Source organism: Apteryx mantelli, chromosome 1, assembly GCF_036417845.1.
Source record: "Apteryx mantelli isolate bAptMan1 chromosome 1, bAptMan1.hap1, whole genome shotgun sequence".
NCBI classification, from domain to species: domain Eukaryota; kingdom Metazoa; phylum Chordata; class Aves; order Apterygiformes; family Apterygidae; genus Apteryx; species Apteryx mantelli.
The window spans coordinates 136871724-136894031 of NC_089978.1; the positions used below are offsets into that span (position 1 = coordinate 136871724).

At 46.6% G+C, this 22308-nt stretch overlaps 1 protein-coding gene and 1 long non-coding RNA gene across 5 annotated transcripts in view; one reads left to right on the top strand and one right to left on the bottom strand.

The window, feature by feature from the left end:
• Positions 1 to 20909, top strand: part of FKBP4 (FKBP prolyl isomerase 4) — a 37161-nt gene extending 16252 nt beyond the window's left edge. For 2 of the 4 annotated variants that reach the window (XM_067304004.1, XM_067304019.1), the window contains exons 10-20: positions 9184 to 9279; positions 9731 to 9772; positions 10603 to 10783; positions 11112 to 11251; positions 11693 to 11841; positions 13066 to 13160; positions 15735 to 15788; positions 17420 to 17511; positions 18906 to 19023; positions 19655 to 19828; positions 19990 to 20909. In XM_067304004.1, the coding sequence (XP_067160105.1) occupies positions 9184 to 9279; positions 9731 to 9772; positions 10603 to 10783; positions 11112 to 11251; positions 11693 to 11841; positions 13066 to 13160; positions 15735 to 15788; positions 17420 to 17511; positions 18906 to 19023; positions 19655 to 19828; positions 19990 to 20138 (1290 nt within the window). In that variant the 3' untranslated portion in view covers positions 20139 to 20909. Of the gene's footprint in view, positions 1 to 9183; positions 9280 to 9730; positions 9773 to 10602; positions 10784 to 11111; positions 11252 to 11692; positions 11842 to 13065; positions 13161 to 15734; positions 15789 to 17226; positions 17512 to 18905; positions 19024 to 19654; positions 19829 to 19989 lie in introns of those variants that run through there. The other 2 variants (XM_067304012.1, XM_067304027.1) reach the window with 2 other exon arrangements.
• Positions 5156 to 8126, bottom strand: LOC136993264 (uncharacterized). Its single transcript, XR_010885513.1, has 2 exons — positions 7276 to 8126; positions 5156 to 6908 (listed from the first exon to the last, which is right to left on the bottom strand). It is a non-coding gene; the product is annotated as an uncharacterized lncRNA (long non-coding RNA).
• Positions 20910 to 22308: the final 1399 nt, after the last annotated feature.

Genomic DNA, 22308 nt, shown 5'->3' on the forward strand with positions numbered 1-22308 from the left:
GTCCTGCTGCAGGGCCTTATTCCCCCCCTCGGTGCAGGACCCTGCAATTGCCTTTGAACTTCAGGAGGTTCCTGCCTGCTCATCTCGCCAGCCCCCTCTGACCGGCAGCATGGCCCTCTGCTGCATCAGCCACTCCTCCCCGGTTTGTATCATCAGCAAACTTGCTGAGGAGGCACTATGTCCCTTCAGCCAGGTCGCTGATGAAGTTGAGCAAGACTGGACCCAGTACTGACCCCTGGCGTGGCGACGCTAGCTACGGGCCTCCAACTAGATTCTGCACCACTGATCACAACTCTGAGCTCTGCCATTCAGCCAGTTCTCAATCCACCTCACTGTCCACTCATCTAACCCACACTTCCTGTGCTTGTCTATGAGGATGCTATGGGAGACAGTGTCAAAAGCCTTGCTGAAGTCTAGGTAGACAACATCCACTGCTCTCCCCTCATCTACCCAGCCAGTCATTCCATCATAGAAGGCTATCAGATTGGTTAGGCATGATTTCCTCTTGGTGAAGCCATGCTGACTACTCCTGATCACCTTCTTTTCCTCCACATGCTTGGAGATGGCTTCCAGGATGAGCTGCTCCATCACCTTTCGAGGGATGGAGGTGAGCCTGACTGGCTTGTAGTTTCCTGGGTCCTCCTTCTTGCCCTTTTTGAAGACTGGGGTGACATTGGCTTTCTTCCAGTCCTCGGGCACCTCTCCTGTCCTCCAGGACCTTGCAAAGATGATGGAGAGTGGCTTAGCAATAACATCCGCCAGCTCCCTCAGCACTCGTGGGTGCATCCCATCAGGGCCCATGGATTTGTGGGTGTCAAGTTTGCTTAAATGATCTCTAACCCACTCCTCCTCCACCAAGGGAAAGTCTTCCTCTCTCCAGACTTTCTCTTTTGCCTCCAGGATCTGGGGTTCCTGAGGGCTGGCCTGAGCAGTAAAGACTGAAGCAAAGAAGGCATTAAGTAACTCTGCCTTCTCTGCATCATTCGTCACCAGGGCACCCACCCCATTCAGCAGCAGGCCCACATTTTCCCTAGTCTTCCTCTTGCTACTGATGTATTTGAAGAAGCCCTTCTTCTTGTCCTTGACATCTCTAGCCAGATTTAATTCCAAATGGGCCTTAGCCTTCCTCGTCGCATCCCTGCATACTCTGACAACGTGCCTATATTCCTCCCAAGTGGCCTGTCCCCCTTTCCACTTTCTGTATACTTCCTTCTTCAGGTTGAGTTTTGCCAGGAGCTCCTTGCTCAGCCATGCAGGCCTCCTGCCTCCTTGCTCATAGCGATGCTCCGATCTTGAGCTTGCAGGAAGTGATGCTTGAAAGTAACCAGCTCTCTTGGGCACCCCCCGCTCCTTCTAGGGCCCTAACCCATGGGATTCCTCCAAGTAGGTCCCTGAAGAGGCCAAAGTTTGCTCTGCTGAAGTCCAGGGTTGCGATCCTACTTGGTGCCCTGCTGCCTCCTCGCAGGATACTGAACTCCACCATCTCATGGTCACTGCAGCCAAGGCAGCCCCCGACCTTCACATCTTCCACCAGTCCTTCTTTGTTTGTTAGTATGAGGTCCAGCAGCACACCTCTTCTTGTTGGCTCCTCCACCACCTGTGTCAAGAAGTTGTCACCAATGCTCTGCAGGAACCTCCAGGACTGTTTGTGCCTAGCTGTGTTGTCTTTCCAGCAGATATTGGGGTGGTTGAAGTCCCCCATGAGAACCAGGGCCTGGGATCGTGAGGCTACTTCCAGCTGTCTGTAGAAGGCCTCATCGACTTCCTCATCCTGATCAGGTGGCCTGTAGTAAACACCCACAACAGTGTCACCCATGCTAGCCTGCCCTTTGATCCTTACTCATAAGCTCTCGACTTGCTCTTCAGCCACCCCGAGGCAGAGCTCAATACATTCCAGTTGCTCTCTCACATAAAGAACAGTCTGTTTTGGTGTCTGCATGGTCCATTCATGCCTCTTGTACTGATGGTCCCAAGCAAAACCTTGAGAATTGTCTTGCTTCTCATGGAGACAAATATAAGATGGAGAGCATCAACCATTAGTGTCACAGATTCATTTTGAAGTGTTGGTCTTGAGCCATTTCTTTGGGCTATCAGAAGATTCTTTATTCTACTGTATGGATGGTTTTCCTACTAAGTTTTCACTGAAATCTTAGTAAATATTAGTCCAGTTAACCTGTAATCAAATACTGCCATTATTACAATAGGATATATCAGCTAGCAAGAAACGTTCAGTGTTGCCTGTGAGAATCTCTTATCCCAAGAAAATGCTCATCTCTTTCCTTTAAATCTGATGGCCCTGGACTGAGTGACTTCCAAGAGAAATTTGGTGTCTACATTTTACTCAATTTTCTCGTAACACTGAGCAGTTAGAAGATTGCCTGTCACAAGGTTATTTCCACAGATCTTTACACTTACCTTCCCAGTATGTGCATAGAGAATATAGAAAAAATTGTCCTAGATTCAGGTATTGGGTATGTCAATTTCCTGTCCCTTAGCCTATGCTTTGCTGTGTCAGTAAGTCTGTCCTAGAGCCCTCTGTCCTCAGATGGATGAGACTATCCTGACAGAATTCAGCCATCTCAGATTGCATCAGTTGACTATATGCTACATGAAACGTTTCACAAACCTCTCTTCCTCTTTTCCCCCCCTTCCAGTCCTTCAAAATGGGATGTATCTGAAATTAATTTTTAGCCCAGAGACAATGGGAGTTGTATCTCATTCTTCATCTATTTACGCTGTTAAAGTAGTCATATGTTAGGTATGGGGTAATTGCCCATAGTTGGATGATTTGGTGGGCTGAGTGTTCTATTTTGGGGTGTTTTCTTTTTAAAGAAGAGCAGTGGTACTGTGGATCTGGTTCTCCTCACGGAGGAGCGTAAACAAAACCATAGAGGCAGATACTCCCCACTGATTCTGCAAGGAAAGTGGCATTACCCATGAGTAAGGTAGTTTAGATATCCAGTTAAAGCAGCCTAAGATCCACAGCAGTCCTCACTTACTGGAGGCTTTAATAAAATAATCTCAGCAAGATCATTTTAATTTGGTTACTGTATCTTTATTTCACTGTTAGGGATCTTCACTTGTGAATTTGCAGTTCTTAATCACCATCAGGCTCTGCTGTTCATGTTTCTTTCAGGTAGTATAACTGCTGGGAATCTGGCTTCCCACACAGTATGGAACACTGCAAGATCCCTCACTCAAAGAGGCAACTCTCATTCAAAGAGGCAGAGTTGATTACTGAAACAAGTTAGACCCACTATACTTAAAGTACAAAAGGGTTGTCTTCATGTTTTTTAAAATGTACTCCTCAGCCCCTAAAAAAACAGTTGGCAGAGTTCTGTTAGCAACAGGCAGGCCCATAGGCGTTGCATACTGTTGGAGATACTGTGAAGACAGCAATCTTTGTTCCAGTTTTCCCATGTACTTTGGGGTAGCATCAGTTTGGTTCATTCTTCTCAGTAGTCAGACAATCTTGGGAATCTGCATATCGTTACACTGTTTTGGGAGAGCTACTTCAAATTTATGTGGCTTTATATGAAGATGGCATATGGAACTGTAACCAAAGGACACTTATTCCCTAGGTCTCTCTTGGGGTTTTTTCTTGCAAGAAAAGATGTTTTCCTATTACTTTATCAATTATCTTGCTACCTTACTCTAGTTCCAACAGTTCTTGTCTGGTCGGAGAAGTTCAACAGATTTGGAGAAGAGGGTTTGTTCAGCAAATGTCTTCTGATTCCTAAGAAAGCAATTTGGATTATGGTTCTGAAATTCCTGAAATCTACAGATCTTATAGTCTGCTGGAGTTCAAGACAGCCACTCTTGCAACAGTAATTCTTTCCCTGAATTCAGATATTCACATACATGGAGTATGAATTTTTAAAGGTTAAGATGTTTATTATGTTATCTTGACCCCAAGATTCCTAGCTAATGTATTTTCTGTGGAGAGGAGATTTTGCTGATGTGCAATGTCCTACTGTAGAACAGATCTGGTATTCTCACCCCATGGCTCTCTGCCTTCCACACCCTTGTAACAGTTGAAATCCCATCTTCAAGGAGAAGCTCATCTTCAAGCAAGGAGAGTTTTTAGAACAGCTGCCTTCTCAGAGAAGATGAGGGAAGTTCTCACTCAATAGGTTTTCTTCTGGCTGTCCTTCAAGAGAGCTTAGTTAGGTGTCTATCATAGAGTTGAAGTCACTCTTCTACATTCTTTACAAAAGCAGTCTTAGGTTGTGAAGAAGCACCTTGCCAAGTTCAAGTGTGCTGTGAAGGTGTTTTCCCCCTTCTCCCCTCTAACTTTAAGAGGAAAATAATAGCTGTATTAAAGTTGAAGCAGGACAAAAGCAGTTCTGTGCAGAGATGTCCTAAATAAATTTGTTTGTGGAAGAACACATTAACAAAGCATTAGGTGGTAAATATACATGCCAGAAGCATGTGCAAGTAATATTAAGAATCATAACCACCTAATACCAATATTACTGCTCAGCCCTCTTTATAAAGTGCTCCTGGTTTCTTAGATGCAGAAAAAAATGCAAAGAAATTTTTGGTCTCTCTTGGCTAAGGTTCTTAATATCTTAATCCAGTCTTGTTGGGAGACTGGGTAGCCTAATGGCTACCAGGCACAATATCAGGTTTGTGGTATTGTTTGCAAATTCTAGCAACTTTGTATAACAAAGGAGTATTTTTCTTTGTCTCTCTGTTTAGTCAGCTGATACTCTTCAGACCAGCCACCCTGAAGATGCAGAAATGAAAAATGAGCAGAATGGAGTGGAAGATAAGCTGGAAGTTGACACAGAAACTTAAGTGCAAACCCTATTCCATTAGTTTTGTAAACAAAACTTTCCAGTGAATTAGACCTTTATTTTTCTACCTGGTTGGACAGTGGCTTCAGGGGAGCAGAGGCTGAGGCCACTGTGCCACAGTCAGTTACCGCTTTACATGTCTGTGGAAGAAGCTCAGTGGCAGCACAAATCTGGTTTAATCCTAAGGACTTTATTTATTCATTCAACCTGTTATCATTGGGGTTCTGTCAGGATTTATTATGCTTGGTTTCTTTGCAGTTTGTCATTGGTGTTTGTCTCTTTCTGGTTCCAATTCACTTTAATCCCAGGTTCTGCTTTCTAAATTTATTTCCTTAGGGTTTTTTGTTTTGGGTTTGTTTTGTTTTTTTAAGTAATCGAGCTTTTCCAGGAGTCCTCACATGAGACTTGAGAACAAATCACTGCTCCCAGTTCTTCTGGCTTGGTCTTGCCCCTTTCCCTCCTGTTAAGTAGGAAGTCCCTTCCATTAAGTGTTATAACCTTCCTTGTATGCCCCCTCTTCACACATTGCTGAAGGTGAAGACTGTGAAGTCACAGCTTGAGTAATGAAGCTCCAATTAAACTCAAGAAAACAACCTATAGTGTGTTTTTATTGGAATATGCACAGAATTGAAAGCAAACTTACTCTTCTCTAGTCATTCAGTGTTTTCTCATCCATGTAGCTGTACAGTAGCCACAGTATCTCTATTTTCTGTTGTTCACTGCTGTAGCAAACTTCCACAATAACCTATACTCTTATTTACCTATTTATTTTCAAAAGGAAAGTGGGGTGATGAAAAGTGTAAGGGGAAAGAAGTCTGTAACCTCTGCATAGAACTTTTATATTGCTACCCTCTTTCCCTAAGTTATAAAACAGGACCATAAAAACACCATTAATTCAGAACAAAATTCAGACAAAGTAATTGTCTTTAAAGAGAAAAGTAATAGTAATTTAAAATTATGACAAATATTTAAAACTCCTAATGAACTATGAACTCTTGAGTGATTCTAATGACAAAAGCCAGTTTAGCAATCCCCATCTCACAGGAAAGCCCTTATTTGATATTCCTGCTTCTTCCTGAAGTACTTTATTCCATGCTTGCAGGGGTAGAAAAAAAAAAAGTAGCAGTCAAATATATCTGCTCTTGTTTATCCTGGTATCTAGTCAAACCTTAGTCTCCATTCTGCTCTAGAAGTGGGGATGTTTTGTTTTTTTGCCTACTCTGCAGGACTACAGAAAGCTAGGACAGATAGATTATCTGTTCATTTCAGATAAAAAGTGGATTTTGTATTCTTGTATGAAAACACAGCTATCTCTAAAGGGGAACATTACTGAACTGGTTAGGACAAGATAAAATAATCTACCAGTTTGAACTACAACAGGGGAATCTGGGAACACCAGGTTTGCAGAGTCTCATGTACTGCTGTTGCACAGCTTGGGAAAAAGTTCCATGTGAATTTACATGCTTCTAAGGATTTGGTGGAAAATTTGCTTATTTGGCAAAAAAAAGATAATATGCTTTCCAAGACCCACGTTTCTTTATCAAACCAGGTACTATCACCATAAGCACTTAGATTGCTTTTCTGTTGTGCCACTATGACCACTTTGGTCATGCAACATGTGAAGAGGCAACTCATCTTTCAGTGTATGCCTTAGTCATTCACATTTGACAGAGGGAAACAATTATTAAATGATTTGCTTGAAGCTATGTGAGAAATCAAGGTAGACAGCTGGGCACTTAGTATCCCTGATTGCTGCTCCAATACCTGATAGAGATCAGCAATGCCAGTATTTAAGTTTCCCACCTTCATCATTAAAATGAGGTATGTCCTCATGCAATTGCAAAAATAAGATTCCAAGAATTGGGGGGCTTAGTTAAAGAAAAGAAAAAGGTGCATTTTTAAACAAATCCATAGATTCAAATAAAGATCATGAACCTGGACTGGCCCTTCCCTTCTCCCTAGTCTTTCTGGTTGCCCCACAGCTTTCCAGAGCCAGGCTGGGCCCTGTCACGTTCTGAGGCATTAGTGTCATCAGCTGCAGGCACTCAGAAGTCATGAGACGACCCCATCTCCTCCTCTGCGCTAGCTTCCGAGTGGCACTATGCCTGTCTGTAAGGAATAAAAACGCAGATCTTTTAAAAGGCAGGCAGTGGCGCTCTACCTCCTGAAGCTCTGGCCCCGCCCGGCTGGCAGCAGCGCGGTGCCGCCGCAACGCGCAGGCGCCTACCCACGCCCTCCAGCCGCACGCGCGGCTCCTTTTCACCGCCCAGAGCCTGGCACGGCCCTAGCCGCTGGCGCCGCCACGTGATTCTGGCGCGTGCGCGCGCGCTCCCCAACCCCCCGCCCCCGTTCAGTTTGGACCTACAGGGCCGCCTTAGCGTCTCCACTGCCGTAGCGCGGACAGCGGGCCTGGCCCCGAGCTAGAGGAGGCCCGCCTCTATGGTCGGCGGTGGGATGCGGTCCGTCAGCTACGTACAATGCGTGGCGCTCGACTTCAGCGGGAGCCTCTTCCCGCACGCCATATGCCTGGGAGACGCCGACAACGACACGGTCTGGGGACAGGCGGCAGTGCGCCTGTGGGGCGCGGTGTTGGGAGGTGGTGGTGGCTCTGCAGGCAGAGCGGGCGGGGCCTGGCCCGCCTCCGCCCCCGTGTGGGCGGAACGGTGCTGGCGGCGCAGGGGCGTGTTGCGGGTGCGGAGCGGGACGGCTGCCGGCAGCGGCGCGTGCCCGGGACTGCGGCTTGGCGCCGCCCCCGCGGCAGCTGGAGCTGCGGGAACCGATCTTCCCTTCTGCTTCCTCTCACTTGGCGTCGTGAGGCCGCACCTGGAGTGCCGGGTCCAGGGGCGCTGACGAACCGGTGGGAGGCTAGCGCAGACTTGAAGATGCTTAGGGGGCTGGAAAATGTGGCATGTGAGGAGAGGCTGAGGGAACTGCACCTGGTCAGCCTGCAGAAGATGAAGGGAGAGATCTTACCACTATCTACAATTACCTAATGTGGTTGTAAAGAAAACACAGCCAGGCCATTCTCAGAGATACACAGTGCTAGAACAAGAGGCAGCAGTCACAAGTTGCAACAAAGGAAATTAAAAAGGGGGGAAAAATCACCTTGAGGGTGATACAGCACTGGAACAGATGCCTAGAAGAGGCTGTGGGACTTCCATTCTTGGAGATGCTCAAAGCTTGACAGGGGCCTGAGCTAATGTCAGAGAAGCAAGAGTTGAAACAGATGGAATCCAGAGATCCCTTCCAAACTGAATATTTCTGTGATTCTGGGCTACAACTGGTCAATGCTTGCATCACCATTAGACCTTCTAGGCACCCTTGATGTGGGCACTGGATGCTGTATAGCCAGCAGAGAGATAAGCTTTTGCTTCCAAAGAGTCACACTCCTCCTGCCACTGTAGCATGGGTAGGTATATGGAAGCATGGGGAAACAGTCTGTGCTGGGACACAATGAGGTATCTGCAGGGAACAGGGTCCAGTCAAGACTCTGTGTTTCTTGACCTGTGTGCTTGATGGGGGTGCATCAGGAATGTTGCTGTCAGCCCCACAAAGAGTTACTTCTGTTGGGTTTAATTTGGCTATAACTAGGAAGAGATTACTGCCCTACCAGATAAATGAAAACTGACCCTTTTCCTCAACAGCCAAATTCTATCACAGCCTTACTGGGCAATCCTGAAAAGTATGGTGGCTAGCAATGCAGTGGGCAGCAAAACAGTTTTTCCCATTAGAATTAGTGTAATGGGGGGGGGAATGTATGCAGGGACTTATGAAATGCACACAATTTAAATATACAGAGGCATGATGTGGAGGATGGAGTAGCTGGAGTAGGCTTGTAAACTGGAGGAGATGCTGACTTTTCAGCAGCCTTCTTTTCAGAATAGATCACCATTCTGAAAGATCTTAGGCACTTCATCAGTGAGACAGAACACCCAGTGTAACCTATTGTGAGTGCTCTTGCAACTTCTTTCTCGATGGTCATGTTTTCATTATTGTCATCAGCTTCCTTGGAAGAATCAAGAAAGATCAAATCAATCTAGATTGAAGGATGGAAGGTGGGGTAATGATGATGGTTATCAGAGCAGGATGTTTAATGATTGGTGACAGAACTCTGAAACAATGGCTAGAGAAGCAATGGATAATGGGATGTTGTTATGAGGGGCCCTAAGAACCACTCTCTCACCCTTTTGACTACTAGAGTAAAATTATGGCTTTTGTTTCCCCAGAGGTTCTCTATTGAATCATAGCTCTCTTTTTAACTTGTTTCACTTTGCCGATTCTTCCCACAGAATGATTTTAGATACGAATCTTGTAATTCCCGCTGGGATGGGAATGTTGTGTTGCTGTGTAAGTTTCTTCTTATTAACCCCCTTCTCTTGTCCAGCTGAATGAGCTAGTGGTGGGGGACACCAATGGGAAACTCTATGTGTACAAGAATGATGACAGCAAACCCTGGACTGTGCGATCCTGCCAAGGAATGGTCAGTTTTGGACAAAGTTTTTAAATGGTCTGTGCCTTTTGGGGTATGTGCAGCCTGCTGTCCTTGACTACTGCCTAGGAATGTGTAGGCCAGAGAGGAAAGGTAGCCAGAACTGGTTTATATGATATAAGACCCTTCTTTTGCCAGCAGCTAACCCCATGGACTAGCTGTGAACCCAGCCTGAACAAACAAAGGAACTGTGCTTCTGTTCCACCTTGATCCTGCTCCCATGCACTGTGGATTTTGCCCCAGAACTCTGGGCAATTGTGTGGCAGATCAGATGTGTTTCTGTCCCTGCCTCAGCTCTTCTTGTCCTTGAAAAGGCTGTTAGAGGTCGAGAGATGCTTTGTGAGGAGAGGTGTAGGGTGTGTTAGCAGAGGTTTATCCCAAATGCTGATCTGTGTTGTCTTCTCTCATGTATGGACTCTTAAAGCCTTCTTTTTTCCTGCAGCTCACATGTGTTGGTGTGGGAGACATATGCAATAAAGGAAAGGTGAGAGCAGCCAAACCCTCCTCAGCCCTGTCTGTAGGGCCTGTGGGTGGTGCTCAGGAGGTTACAGTTATGACATACGCTGAATGTGGAAGAGAACAGGTGCTTTCTGTCCAGGATCTGCCATAACTCAAGAGTTTTAGCACTACTGTTCTAAAAACGGTTCCTCTGTTTACACATAGCCTGCATGTGCTTGTGAGCCATATGCAGGCACTGGTAAGCAAAGAAACCCATTCTGTCTTCAGGAAGCATTACTGATTACCACGTCTCCCTGTGTGAGCCCTGTGAGGCTTCTGTGGTTTGGGGGTTGCTTGCTTTCCCCAGTGGATTTTGCCCTGCTCTATGATGGTCCCTATTATGGACCATGGCCCTTCTGCCATTTGGCTGTGTGCATTTAAGGTCACCCAAACAAGACCAAGCCACAGAACAGTCTAGACTCCCAAGCAAATTCCAGTGTGTCTAATATGACTCCTTTTGCTGGATTGGTATTTCTGGGATTAATGCAGGGCTACCAAGTCCAAAACTGCCAAGTTTAGGCACCCCGCCTAACATACTATAGCTATCTGTGCTCCAGAGGGCAGCGGAGCGGAAGTGAGGATTGAGAAAGCCATACATTTTTGGGGGACTGCAAGAGCACATCAGCCTACAGACAGGAATGAACAAGAAGGTTGGACTCTGCAGGACCTGAGTAGTTTGTATGCTGTCCAGAAACTTTACTGTTCCCTCTGTAGCATCTGTTGATCTTGATGGATCTACCTCATTTCTTCCCTTACCTTGCTGTGGGACAGCTTCTAAAAGAGGAAAAATGAGAAGGTTTTTTCCTTCCCTCTTAGAATCTCGTAGTGGCAGTGAGTGCAGAAGGCTGGTTTCATCTTTTTGACCTGAGTTCTCCAGCTTTAAAGCACCCAGATGCCTCAGGGCACCATGAGTTGGTGGCAGCAGGAGAAGAGCAGAAGCCAGTGTTCAAGCAGCACATTCCTGCCAACACCAAGGTCATGCTGATCAACGACATTGGTGAGCAGGGCAGCTGGGGTGGGAATGCAGGGTGAGGGAGTGTGTGGGTGTGAGGTAGTGGTGGAGGATAGAGAAAGTGTATCATAGTTCAGGTGTCAGGATGCAGAAGGAGGTGACTTGCTGAAGTAGGTGTTCTAGCAAATGCAGCCCAGTACTTGAGAGAGGAGTGAGAACTTCAGGAATTTTCCTGAAGTGCAAGTTCTTGTTGCAGAATTGGTATCCTCTGAGATGCCATCTGGTGGAAACCAGCACTGTGGTTTCTGAATGTTGGGGATTTGAGGCTGTGAAAACCTGAGAGCGCTCATCTATCTCTTTGTATTCCCTGCAGATGGAGATGGGAAGTGTGAGTTGGTGGTGGGTTACACCGACAGGGTGGTGCGTGCCTTCCGCTGGGAGGACTTTTCTGAGAGTTCAGACCATATCTCAGGGCAGCTGCTCCTGCTGAAGAAATGGCTGCTAGAAGGTCAGGTAGGAAACAGGATACTTGGAATAGAACAAGCCAAATATAGTCTTCATGAGGTTCCCCAAGGAAAGGGGCATAAAATCTCAGTCCTGTGAACAAAGAAAATTTTTTGGAGAAGGGATGATTTGAAAGGAGACTTTCCCAGCAATTGTCCTGTGTATGCAGAGCAGCTGGTTGGGATGGTCTGGGAAACAGTCATCAGCTCTCACAGGACTCTTGAGAGCCTTTTTCACTGGAATGTTCTTAGGTGGCTTTTGGTAGGAGAAGATCCCTTTTGCTGTAATTTAGATATTTTGCCCCTCTAGCTAAATTTGTTCAGCCCCTGCTTGACTTCTAGTAGAAAATCTACCACCTTCAAATTTTGATACAGGAAGCACAGTGGAGTCCTTTGAGGTGTATGAAGTTCTCGATTTGACTCGCTCCATGTTTTTCCTGTGCCAGTACAGGTGGACAGCTTGTCTGTGAACCCAGGCCCTGATGGCTCACCTGAGATGATGGTATCTCAGCCTGGCTGTGGTTATGCCATTCTGCTGTGCACCTGGGACTCTGAGCAGCAGCCCACACCAGAGGGAAGAGACAACTCTGCCCCAGGCAGGTGAGCAGCATATCTGCATGGGGTAAATAAGGAGAATCTGCTTTAGAGGCCTGTTGCAAGGGAGCACCATCACATCAACTTTCTGTGGGGGGCTGCAGTTCATCTTTAATGTCCTGCTCTGCTGCTGGGAGTCCATGACTTGTCCCAGTCCCTTAAGCCCACCTGTACCCAAGTACCAAGTGAACTCCTTTTCATGTGTCTATCACAGACACATGCAGCTTTCCTTGCATCTCACTCTTTACTCCCTGGGTTGCACAAGGAAAGTGGCAAAAACAGCTTACCAAGGCAAGGCAGTATCCAGGGCTAAGGCAGGAAGGAGAGCAACTTGTATCTCCAGAGAAAGAGGAGTACGTAATCTGGGCATCTATCTAATGGTGGGGAGTGTGATGGCTGTTAGCTGGGCTAAGCCCAGTAAGTCAGAAGCCCTGGGACAACGCTGTGGATTCACTGGTTTCTTGCAGATGTGGTAGCTGGAGGTTTTCCTAATGAGACCCTGAGCAAGTGCTGTAAATCACAACCAGAGCAGTCAGGATGAGCAGGGAGGTTATTGTCCTTGGCACTTCAGGGACCCTCGTTGGGAACTGAGGTGTTCCTGCGGTCTTCTGTGAGACTTTAAGGCTGACCCAGAAAACTGTAGTAGGAGGGGATTTATTACTGGGCAGCTTTGCTCTGAGCTGTGTGGCAAAGAGCTGAAGGCATTCATCTCTTGTTGGTGTCCTGGGGCAAGTCTTCTCCTTGCTTTGTTAGAGACATTAGTAGACAGAGTACCCTTCTAGCCAGGACCCAGGCACATGAACCTGTTCTGCTCCGGGCAAATGTGTGAATTTGAGTGAATGGCAGCCAGGATTACATGAAAGTAATGATAAGAATTACTGTTCTTCCCTTGGTTGGAATAGGTTTTTTTCACTGCCTGATTCTTGAGCTCTTTCCAGTTTTCTCATACATAAAATCATTCTGTTTTGCTTTTTAAACATTAGCAAGTTCCTTTCATACTCAAGGAGGCATGCATTCTTTTTCTTAGTCTTTATCAGCCCTATCAGTCTTTATCCCTCTGCTAAGCCAGACTGATCTCCTCTGTCACTCTTTGCTGCTGAGTATTTCACTGGAGAGTTAGTCTGTACACAGCCTCCATCCACTTCTGGACTTGGAGAGCTCTGGAGTGCACTGCCCATAAGATTGCTCTGGCACAGTCCCTGGCATGATGTCTGTCTCTCTTCTCCCCAGGGAGGCACCTGTTCGAGATGTTGTTCTCCACCAAACATCTGGTCGTATCCACAACAAGAATGTTTCCACTCATCTAATTGGTAGTATTGGCCGAGGTGAGAGATAGGAAGCCTTGGGTCTCTGACCCAGCAGTTGTCCCTGATAGAGCTTGTCAATGCATCAGTCCAGCATGAGATCAGATTTCCTGTGATAGAAAGATAATAACTCTGGGAGGCAGCTACAAGAACAGAGGTTGCTCAGTTCATGTTAGCCAGCCCCCAAAGTAGAACAGGTGGGTGTTTGCATTCAAACTTCCTATAGCCTTTGTTCCTCCCAGAGTAGCTCTTAGCCTTCACCCAGCATAGCAGCTTCTCTGCAGCCCCCACTGCCTTGCATTTACTCATCCTGAATAGCTGCCCTGCTTCTGCAGATGTCCTTGAGCCTTGTCTTTGTGTGGCTGCAGCTTATGCCCTCTTTTTTACTCCTGAGATGTATCTCCTTCTCTGGACAGCCTCATCTTCATACTTGCTTTTGTGCTTTGCAGTGCTTGATTCCTGATGCCTGTCCTCCAACAGCTATATCTTGCTCTTCCCTTACATAATTCCAATCCCTCCAGAGCTGCTTCTCTATTTCAGTGTGCTCTGTGTCCAACCAATGTATTCTGTTCAGCTATCATGCCTAAGCTCTCCACAGATGCTGGCTCCTGTCAGCCCTTATACATTGCTGTTTTATTCCGACATTTCTTATGTACTGCCACTGCTTCTCCAGCGCAACTGCTTTGTGCTCTGATTTGTGCCTGAACCCACCTCCTGGACCCTGTTCTGGCAACTATGGAGAATGTGCAGCTCTCACTCACCCTTGGAGCATGTGGGGTTAATGCAAAGAGGCACAAGATTCCCAGTGTAGATCACTTTCATTCCTTGTCTGCAGCTGGCTGGAATCCAGCTGCATTTACCCTGTTTGAGTGTTACCCCTGCAGCACTGTCCGAGGAGGACTTAGGCTGTCCTATACAGTTAAAGCTGGGGGAGATGGACAGCCTACTGAACCTTGCCCTGCCCCCCCAACTCACACAGTGCCCTGTCCTCCCCAATGCCTAAGGCTCTTGCTCAGCCTGTTATGTTTTCTGCATCTCAGTTGGTACTATGAGCACCATGGGCACCAGGGCATGAAATCAATTATTTCACTGCATGCAAAATGTCATACCTAATCAGAAGAGCCTGCAAACAAATGGAGGCACACAGAACAAAGAATGAGGGAAGGGTGAAAAAGCCTCTTGTGCTGGACCATCAGTAGTGAAACAGCTAGAGTGCTATTGTGACAGGTCTATAAAGAGGGCACAGCAGATCTTTTTAATCGGTGCCTGTCTGGATGAATGTCAGTGAGGGACTGTAAGGCACCCAACCAGCTGACTGTTTCTCTTAAGATGACCAGCAGAAATAGGACAGTTCCTGTCATAGGGGGGTGCAGGGTGCACTAGCCTGGAGCTGGCCATGGGCGGCAGAAGTAGGTTTGAAGTACTGTGTCTTTCTGGGAAACTGCCTATTTGCCTTCAGCTCTGCTGTCTTGTCCCTGATTGCCAGGTTTCCTGGGTTTCTAGAGACCCCAGAGAGCATGGGTCTCTCCTGCCACATTGTCACTGAAAGAATTAAATGGAGCTGTAGTTGAATATAGCTCCAGTGCTCCTCCTGCCAAGTGCGACATACTTTCAAAACCTAACCTTGCATGTCCTTTCTGTCTGGTGGCTAGGTAGAGAGTGTACAGGAGGGCTGGAGCAACCTGGTGTCCAAGGGAGTCTCCTCTTTAGGTTTAACTAGTCACACCTGCCAATGCTGTTTTGCACACAACTGTGTGGTATACAGGCTTTGAAGAGGATACTGTTTGCAGGAAGTTCACAGCTATATGGGCATGGCCCAGGAAAGCCAGGGGTAAGTGTGCAGATGAGCATGAAGGCAGGTGTCCAATCTGCTCATAAAGCAAGGACTGTGTAACATCTGACCAAAGTCTGCTGGGAGGAGACCACAGCTTCTGCACAGTTCTGCTCTAGTGACAACAGTAGAGTTGGTAGCATGGGTCTTGGAGCTTCTCTCCACAGACTCATTCAGGAATTGCCGTGGAGGTGCTTTTGTGCTAACATGACTAATACTTTATCCCCCTAGTGGGGTCTGTCCTCATTCTCTTGCTCCTTCCTCGAACAGCTGAAGGCTCGGGGATGTTCCCATCCCTGAAAGAAATGGTGAGGGTACAGTTGTAATGCTCTGTTTGGCTTCAGCTGTTCTCTACTTTGTCCCTCGTGATGCTCCTGCCTGTGCTTTGGGCATTTCTGGAGACTGGAGGGGATGTAGTGAAGTTCATTAAAACCAGAATCACGAAGGGCCTACAGCAGGTGCTTATATGGCACAGGCAGACTCCTAGGAGCAGCCAGCAGAACCAAACAGGCCTACTTCAGTGCAAACGAAAGGTTCGGGATTCTTGTGTTTTGAGATGCCAGTGCCCCACAGATAAAAGCTGTCAGGAAGTAGGATTAGCTGGAAGACTATGCAGATATCTGTTATGCAAAGTGTCAAGGCTGGGCAGAAAAGGAGAAAGAAGTATGGGTCAGCTTGCTGTTTTGGATCTTTCCTCAGGAGAGGGAGGGGACAAGACTCACAGAAAAGGCATCAACTCATGTAATTCTCTTCTGCATTTACAGGCTGCTCCAAGGTGAATAGTGGCTCAGGCCTCTTTGCCCTCTGTACTCTAGATGGTAAGTCCTTCTGCTGTCCTGGGAGAGAGCCCCATGGGGCAGCCAAGGCCTGTCAGTAATTCAAAGCAAGGAACAGGGGCTCAGTGCTTTTGGTCTTGAAACACAAGGGAATCAGACTTCAGAAACAGCTCCTGGATCAGGCAAGAGAATTTGGTATTGAGACTCTTTCTACTAATATCTGTGTAGGCATGAAAGCTAAGACAGGAGCCAAGGTGTAGGAGTTCTCACTGAGAGTAAGTCCCCCTTAAACCAGGTGTGTGATTGCATGCCTGTATCTGAGGATATGATAAATCTTGTGAAATTGAACATGTCTTTCTGTTTCTTATTGAATTGAGTACAGTGTTGCACAGGTTTGTTCCCTCCAGGAAACCTGTGGTGTTTTCTGTTGTTATTAATATTCAGCCTTCTGTCTTCCCTGGTGCAGTTCTTTTATCTGTGGATTTCAAAGCATTTTACAAACATTAATTACTCATATGGCCTCATGGCCAATGGGGATGGAAATATTAAAGCCATGCTGCAGTGAGCAGCCTGGAGTATGAAGAGGTTAGGTCATTGGCCCAAAGCGCCACTGCAAGTTTGAGATAGAAGGTGAGACTAGAAACTTGCAACTGCTGACTCCTAGTTGCCTGCTTAACCCGATGATTAGACAGCTGTTTGAGAGGCTGATTCAGCTGTGCCATTCATGTAGACAAGAGAATCTAAACCACAGCAGACGTGTCCTTGCACTTGAAGGAACTTGGGTTGTTTCCAGAAGCAGTAAAGGAAATGGATGCTGGGCTCTGGATGCTCAGACAGGAACCGGCCTTACACAGGCCTAGGAGCCAGGTTCTCCAGGCTAGTACAGGGATTCTGTCCAAAAACCCGCAGTATGACAACAAGATGCTGTGCTTCTGTATACCCAAATAGGCAGCCTGGCAGATTTTGGCTGGAAGTCTACCTGTCCTAAGATGTCCAGCCAGGGACTTTATGATTATTCCTCAGGCCTGAACTCTGATGCTGCTGCATTGGGCAAAGCCTCCAACCTCACCGTGGTTCACTCCTGAGCCTTATTAAGGCTGGAGCGCACTGTGAGGATGGATTTGTGTTTATGCTCTGATCTGTCTCATGGCCACATGCCCACCACTGCCCTGTACCACCACAGTTTCTCTCTGGATAATAGGAAAATGGAGTGTGCGGTAAGTGTCCAGTATGGTTCTAGTAGCCAAGAGGCATGTCCATACTGTCAGCCAGCCAGTTCTTAGCTGATACCTGCCAACATGCTTTCCTGAGATTGCATGATCTGTGGGACATGGTGAGGAGCTTCTACTTTAAGCACTGTGTCTGATGTGAGATCTGTTGATGTACTGTATTCTGGGAGCCCATTTGGGGCAGTTTTCTTCCTGTCTTGGAGTACAATCCAATTAGCAGGGCTCCTGCAATTTTTCTTCTCCATCTCCAGTTCCTGCTGACAAGATAATGGACTGTCATACTTCCCAGAAATGAGGCTGTGCTATATGTTATCAACCACAACCTGCACCACAGGATCCACTACATCTGAAGACCCTGAGTGCAGAGGGAGCGTGCAGGGCCCAATGCTAGTGGACATCTTGCTCCTTCATAATGTTTTCAAGAAAATCTTTTTTTCCCTTCAGGAACACTGAAACTCATGGAGGGGGCAGATAAGCTGCTCTGGTCTGTGCAGGTTGATCACCAGTTGTTTGCTCTGGAAAAGCTGGATGTTACTGTAAGTGTCTTTGTTAATGGGATTGGGAGGAAAGGAGTGGGGTGGGAGCAAAAACTCCACATGGCTTTCCACATGAACTTAGGAAGGGCAGAGGGAGTATGTCTCAGCTAAAAAATGCTGGGATTGTCCCAGGATGGCATAAAAAGAGCTCTGACCATCCCAATGCATTCCATCAGGTCATACAGTCCAGTCATGTCAGTCCATCCACCTGCAAGAGGCTGAGTTGTGTCTGCCTGTTTGACCCAGTGGTTTTGCTCACTGCTGATATACCTGATTGTGTACAAGCTCTTAGGATGCATAAGGATTAGGACAGAGAAGAGGGAGCTGGCACCAAGTTATGAAAGGAGATGTCTTGTTCAGTTAATGTTCTGTTTCTGAGCTCTGTTGAATTTTAGTATCCTTTCAGGAAGAATCCTGGGCCAGAAACCATCCTTGTGTGCAGACTTTTAGAAAGAAGGCAAAGAGGGGAGTGACACAAACATTTCCACAACAGCAAATATTCTAGAAAAGGTGGTTTGGGAGTTGCTGCCTTCGTTCCTTCCTCTTTCTCCTGTCACATGTCCATTTTCTCTTAGGCTGCTTAATAAAGTTAAAGACATGGGAGGAGAGTGAAACAAGGAAAACTTCATATAGCTCATGGTTTAAATATAGATTTGTTGCCATGAAGCAATGTTCAGGTGAAGAATATAAAATGGTTCTAAAAGGGTTCTGGTGTTTATATGACTGTCTAGAATATTTGGAGCTGTCGTAATTAATTGATGCAACTTTGAGGGAGAGAAGATTCAGGCTTCATGGTGCTGGAGGGACAGAGTATTTTCCATCTGTTTGCTGGGAAACTTTTTTATTTTGATGCATTTGGCAGCAGCCACTGTTAGATCCAGAGTCCCAAATCATCTGCATAGTAGGTCTGAGTCCTGTATTCCCTTAGTCTGGAAACTCTCTGGGATCTGGTATCCTCAGAGAGTTGGGATTGGGAGGAGGTACTTGGTAGGCAGGAACGGGAGTTGGGAGTAGTTAGTGTGCTTGTGGAAGGCAGAGAAGGAAGCAGTGAAGAACCAAAGAAAGAGAGGATAAAGCCCAAAGGGTAAGGGAACTGTGGGATGGAACAGTTGGATTCCTCTCTCCTGTGTTTTATACTGTCCTATAGTGTTGCCTGCTCATGCTCTCACTTTTCAGTTTGTTGCACAGAAAGCCTAGAAGCTTTTCCCAAAGAGAAGAGATTATCTGCCGCTGCAGCTATGAGATTAGTGATTCCTTTATCAGGGCTCTGCACTGAACACATGCTAAAGCAGTGTGCCAGAATAGATGCTTCTTTCTCCAAGGAAGAAGGATTCCTGCCTGCCTCTGGAAATATTTGATGTCTGTGCTAATCAGAGATCTTACGGTTCTCATAGGGCAATGGACATGAGGAAGTGATTGCCTGTGCATGGGATGGCCAGACATACATCATCGACCACAATCGGACTGTCGCCAGATTTCAAGCAGATGAGAATGTCAGTGCATTCTGTGCAGGTGGGCAGCTGGACTGCAAAGCCAGCCTCACAGCATTTCTCCCTCCAGGCTAATGTTCTTCTCTGGAAGACCTGAGACCCTTTGAATGTCTGCAGTGGGGAATAATTCCCCTGGGGTGTGTATACTGCAGGATGCCAAGCTAGTCTTCCCTCTGGTAGCATCTGGGAAAAGGAATGGTGAAAGGAAGTGATGCTGGGCTGTGTCTGTAATGGAGAATAGTTGGGTTTTTGTTTTTGTTTTTTTCTGTCCTGTTTGGGAGTGTTCAGGTGGTCTTTTGTCTTCCTCACCCCTTTTCAATTTGTAAACTAGTAAGCTGTTGCCAGTAGAGATATGGAGCCCTACATAGCCAGCCTGACCCTTGGCTTTGCTCTCAGACCTATGAGAAGCAGTGTGCAAATTCCCAAGCTCCATGCATTAATACCCCAGTTCTAGAGACACTTGCCCATGGTCAGGCTGGTAGGCATCTCTTGTATTATCTCAGAGGGCTTTCACATACCCAAGTTCATGTCTCTGCTATTCACCCTGGCTGCTCACTGCTTTCTGCTAACAGCTTTGGTACCACATCATGCGAAGCTGCCTAGTTGCTTTCTCTGTCCTTTGTGCAGCAACTCTATCCTTTTGGTTTCTCCAGGCCTCTATGCATGCAAAGGAGGAAGTAACAGCCCATGCCTGGTTTATGTCAGCTTCAATCAGAAGATCTATATCTATTGGGATGTGCAGCTGGAGAGAATGGAATCCACCAACCTTCTGAAAATCCTGGAGAGTGACCCAGAGTTTGGAGACCTCCTGAAGCAGCTGGGTGTAGGTAAGTGCAGAAAGGGAGAGGCTTATGCAGGAAAAAAGTGAGGAAGGGCTGTTGGCAGGTGGCATGCTAGGAACTAGCGTTCCAGGTACTTCTTGACAAGGAGACTAATCTACTACCTGATGAGGATCCCTACCAATCATCTTTCTCTCTTCTTTTTCTAGAAAGAGGTGACGTTTCTTCTGTCAAAGATCTGATTCACAAAACACTGTATTTGCCTGAGAAACAACAGCGCAACAGCCCCTCACAGTGTCAAGACCATGCTGGAATAGATTCTTCTACCTACCACACTATCATCCATTGCCCCTTATAACTTTTTGACACCTTTCATCCTAGCTCAAACTCTTCATTGACTGGAATCAGGCACTCACATTGCATGAAGATCAGACTGTTCTTTTTTCCCTCTCTGTCAAGGCTTCCAGTCAACTAAGAGTCTACAGGCCAGGGTTTCAGGGAGGCAAGTGCTTGCCTGTTGGCTTGAGGCACGGTGGCAAGTTGATTTGCTTAGCTGAGGAAGTTATCAGGACAGCAAGAGTCCAGGGTTCTGTTCATTGGCCTTCCATTGCCTATTTCCGTATTCTGTACTATCCAAAGTCCTTTTCAGGTGACTGTAGAGGAGCTCCGAGGAAACAGATGGGAGAGAATAGTCAAGCTCAGTCTTGCTTTTGGCCTGTTGTTCTTATAGTTGCTGTAGTGATAATTTCTGAGTTCCTAGTGGGCTCACAGCACAGGAGTTGCAGGTTGAGGTCTTGAATTGGGCAGCGGGAGATGGCTTTCCCTTCTGTCCAATATAGATGGGTTTCTTCAGTAGACCCAGGCATTGTTTGCCTTTGTTCTGGTGCTCCCCTTCTGCCAGGCTGAGTTTCTCACAAGCTGCCTTCTGTTCTGAAGAGCTGGGAACACGTGTGAGAACCACAACTTTCACTGGTGACTTGTCAGGGGGTATCAAAGCTCCAAGGAACCCCAACTGTACTCAAAAAGCATTGCTTGCCTTCATCCTCTTGGGCAGAGTGATCCCAGAGATGGTTGTGACTTAGCAAAGCAACTGTAAACTGGACAATAAAAGGAATTTGTCTTAACTGTGGATCTGTGGTGCAGCGATAGCTTGTCTGTTCCATAAAAAGCAGTGGGAATGCCACACTTCCCTCTTGCTGTGGAGAGTTCCCTACTATTTTGAATCCTGCACAATTGAAAGAGATTGACTGGTGGTGATGCTCCACTTGCTGGCATGCAGAGTACGGAAGAGGTCCTGGCTTGCCCAGGATGCTTATCTGCAAAGGCCCAGGCAGGAACCTTGCCACATGCTGCTGGTGTTCTGCTTTTCCCCCATCTCGGCTTGCTGCTTACCTATCTCAGCTTATTAGGACAGGAGCAGCAGGCTCACCTGCTGTGTTGCATCCGTTAGCTTCTGGTCATTTATGTGATATTCTATGGAACATGCATAATAGATGGAGCTATCCTTTCACCCTTATGATAGCCTGAGAGGGCTGGATCCAGGTCAGAGCAAATATAATTAATTCAGTGATCTCTCTTTAGCAAATGATAACACTTAAAGATACTACAGCCTGTTCAAAAGTCTGCTATGCCATGCTCTGCAAAACATCCAAGAGCAACCCTAACAAGGAGAAGGAACTTTGTATGGAGGAAGGGGTTGTCTTGCTGTTGGGCCAAAAGGTCTGTTGTTGAACTAGGGACTATATGGGAGAAGAGCAGGATTTTTACATAATAACCCCTAGCTTTTCTTTGCAATTTACCTCCATATATTTCCAGAGAGCTTTATAGAGGGCAGCTTCTGTCCTCTGTATTTGATAGCTCTAGAAATTGAAGCATGGAGTAGTGAGGTGGTATGCTCTGCTCTGTAACAGTGAGCTGTGGAGCAGCACTCTTCCTGCTTCTCAGACCACTCCTATCTTCTGACTCTATGGGGAAAGCTTCTCCATTATAATGGCTTTGCTGAGAAGCATTTTTAAATGTCCCCCTGTAATACTAAGTGCTTTGTCCAACTGGACTGTTCATTGAGGCAGAAGCTCTGAAGGTATAGTGGTGCTTTGGTAACAGTAGGGCTCAGGCTAGGGGAAGATGGGAGCAGGCTTGAGCCTTGGAGAACTGATAGTGTCTATTGGTGTGCTAAAGCAAGGAATTATCTTGGGGCTTGTAACCTCAAGAAATTCTGCCAGTTATTATGATGCTGAGATGTAAAGCCACCAGTCCAAATGGGCATCTACCATACAGAACAGAGCTGCTGACAGGTTAGTTAGTGTGACCCTTTGACTCTAATCAGTCTTGCTGCACTTTCCTAATGAAGATGAGATCTGATAAGTCTCAGTATATTGGTTTCCTGCTACTTCTAGGTTTCTGATCCCCAAAACCTAGAGCTGCTGCTCTGATGACAGGAGCAAGTGATAATTCTCTTCCTTCTCTCCCCAAGAATTTCAGGTGAAATAGCAACAGTTACTATCCTTGTCTCCTCCCCTGGGGATCCA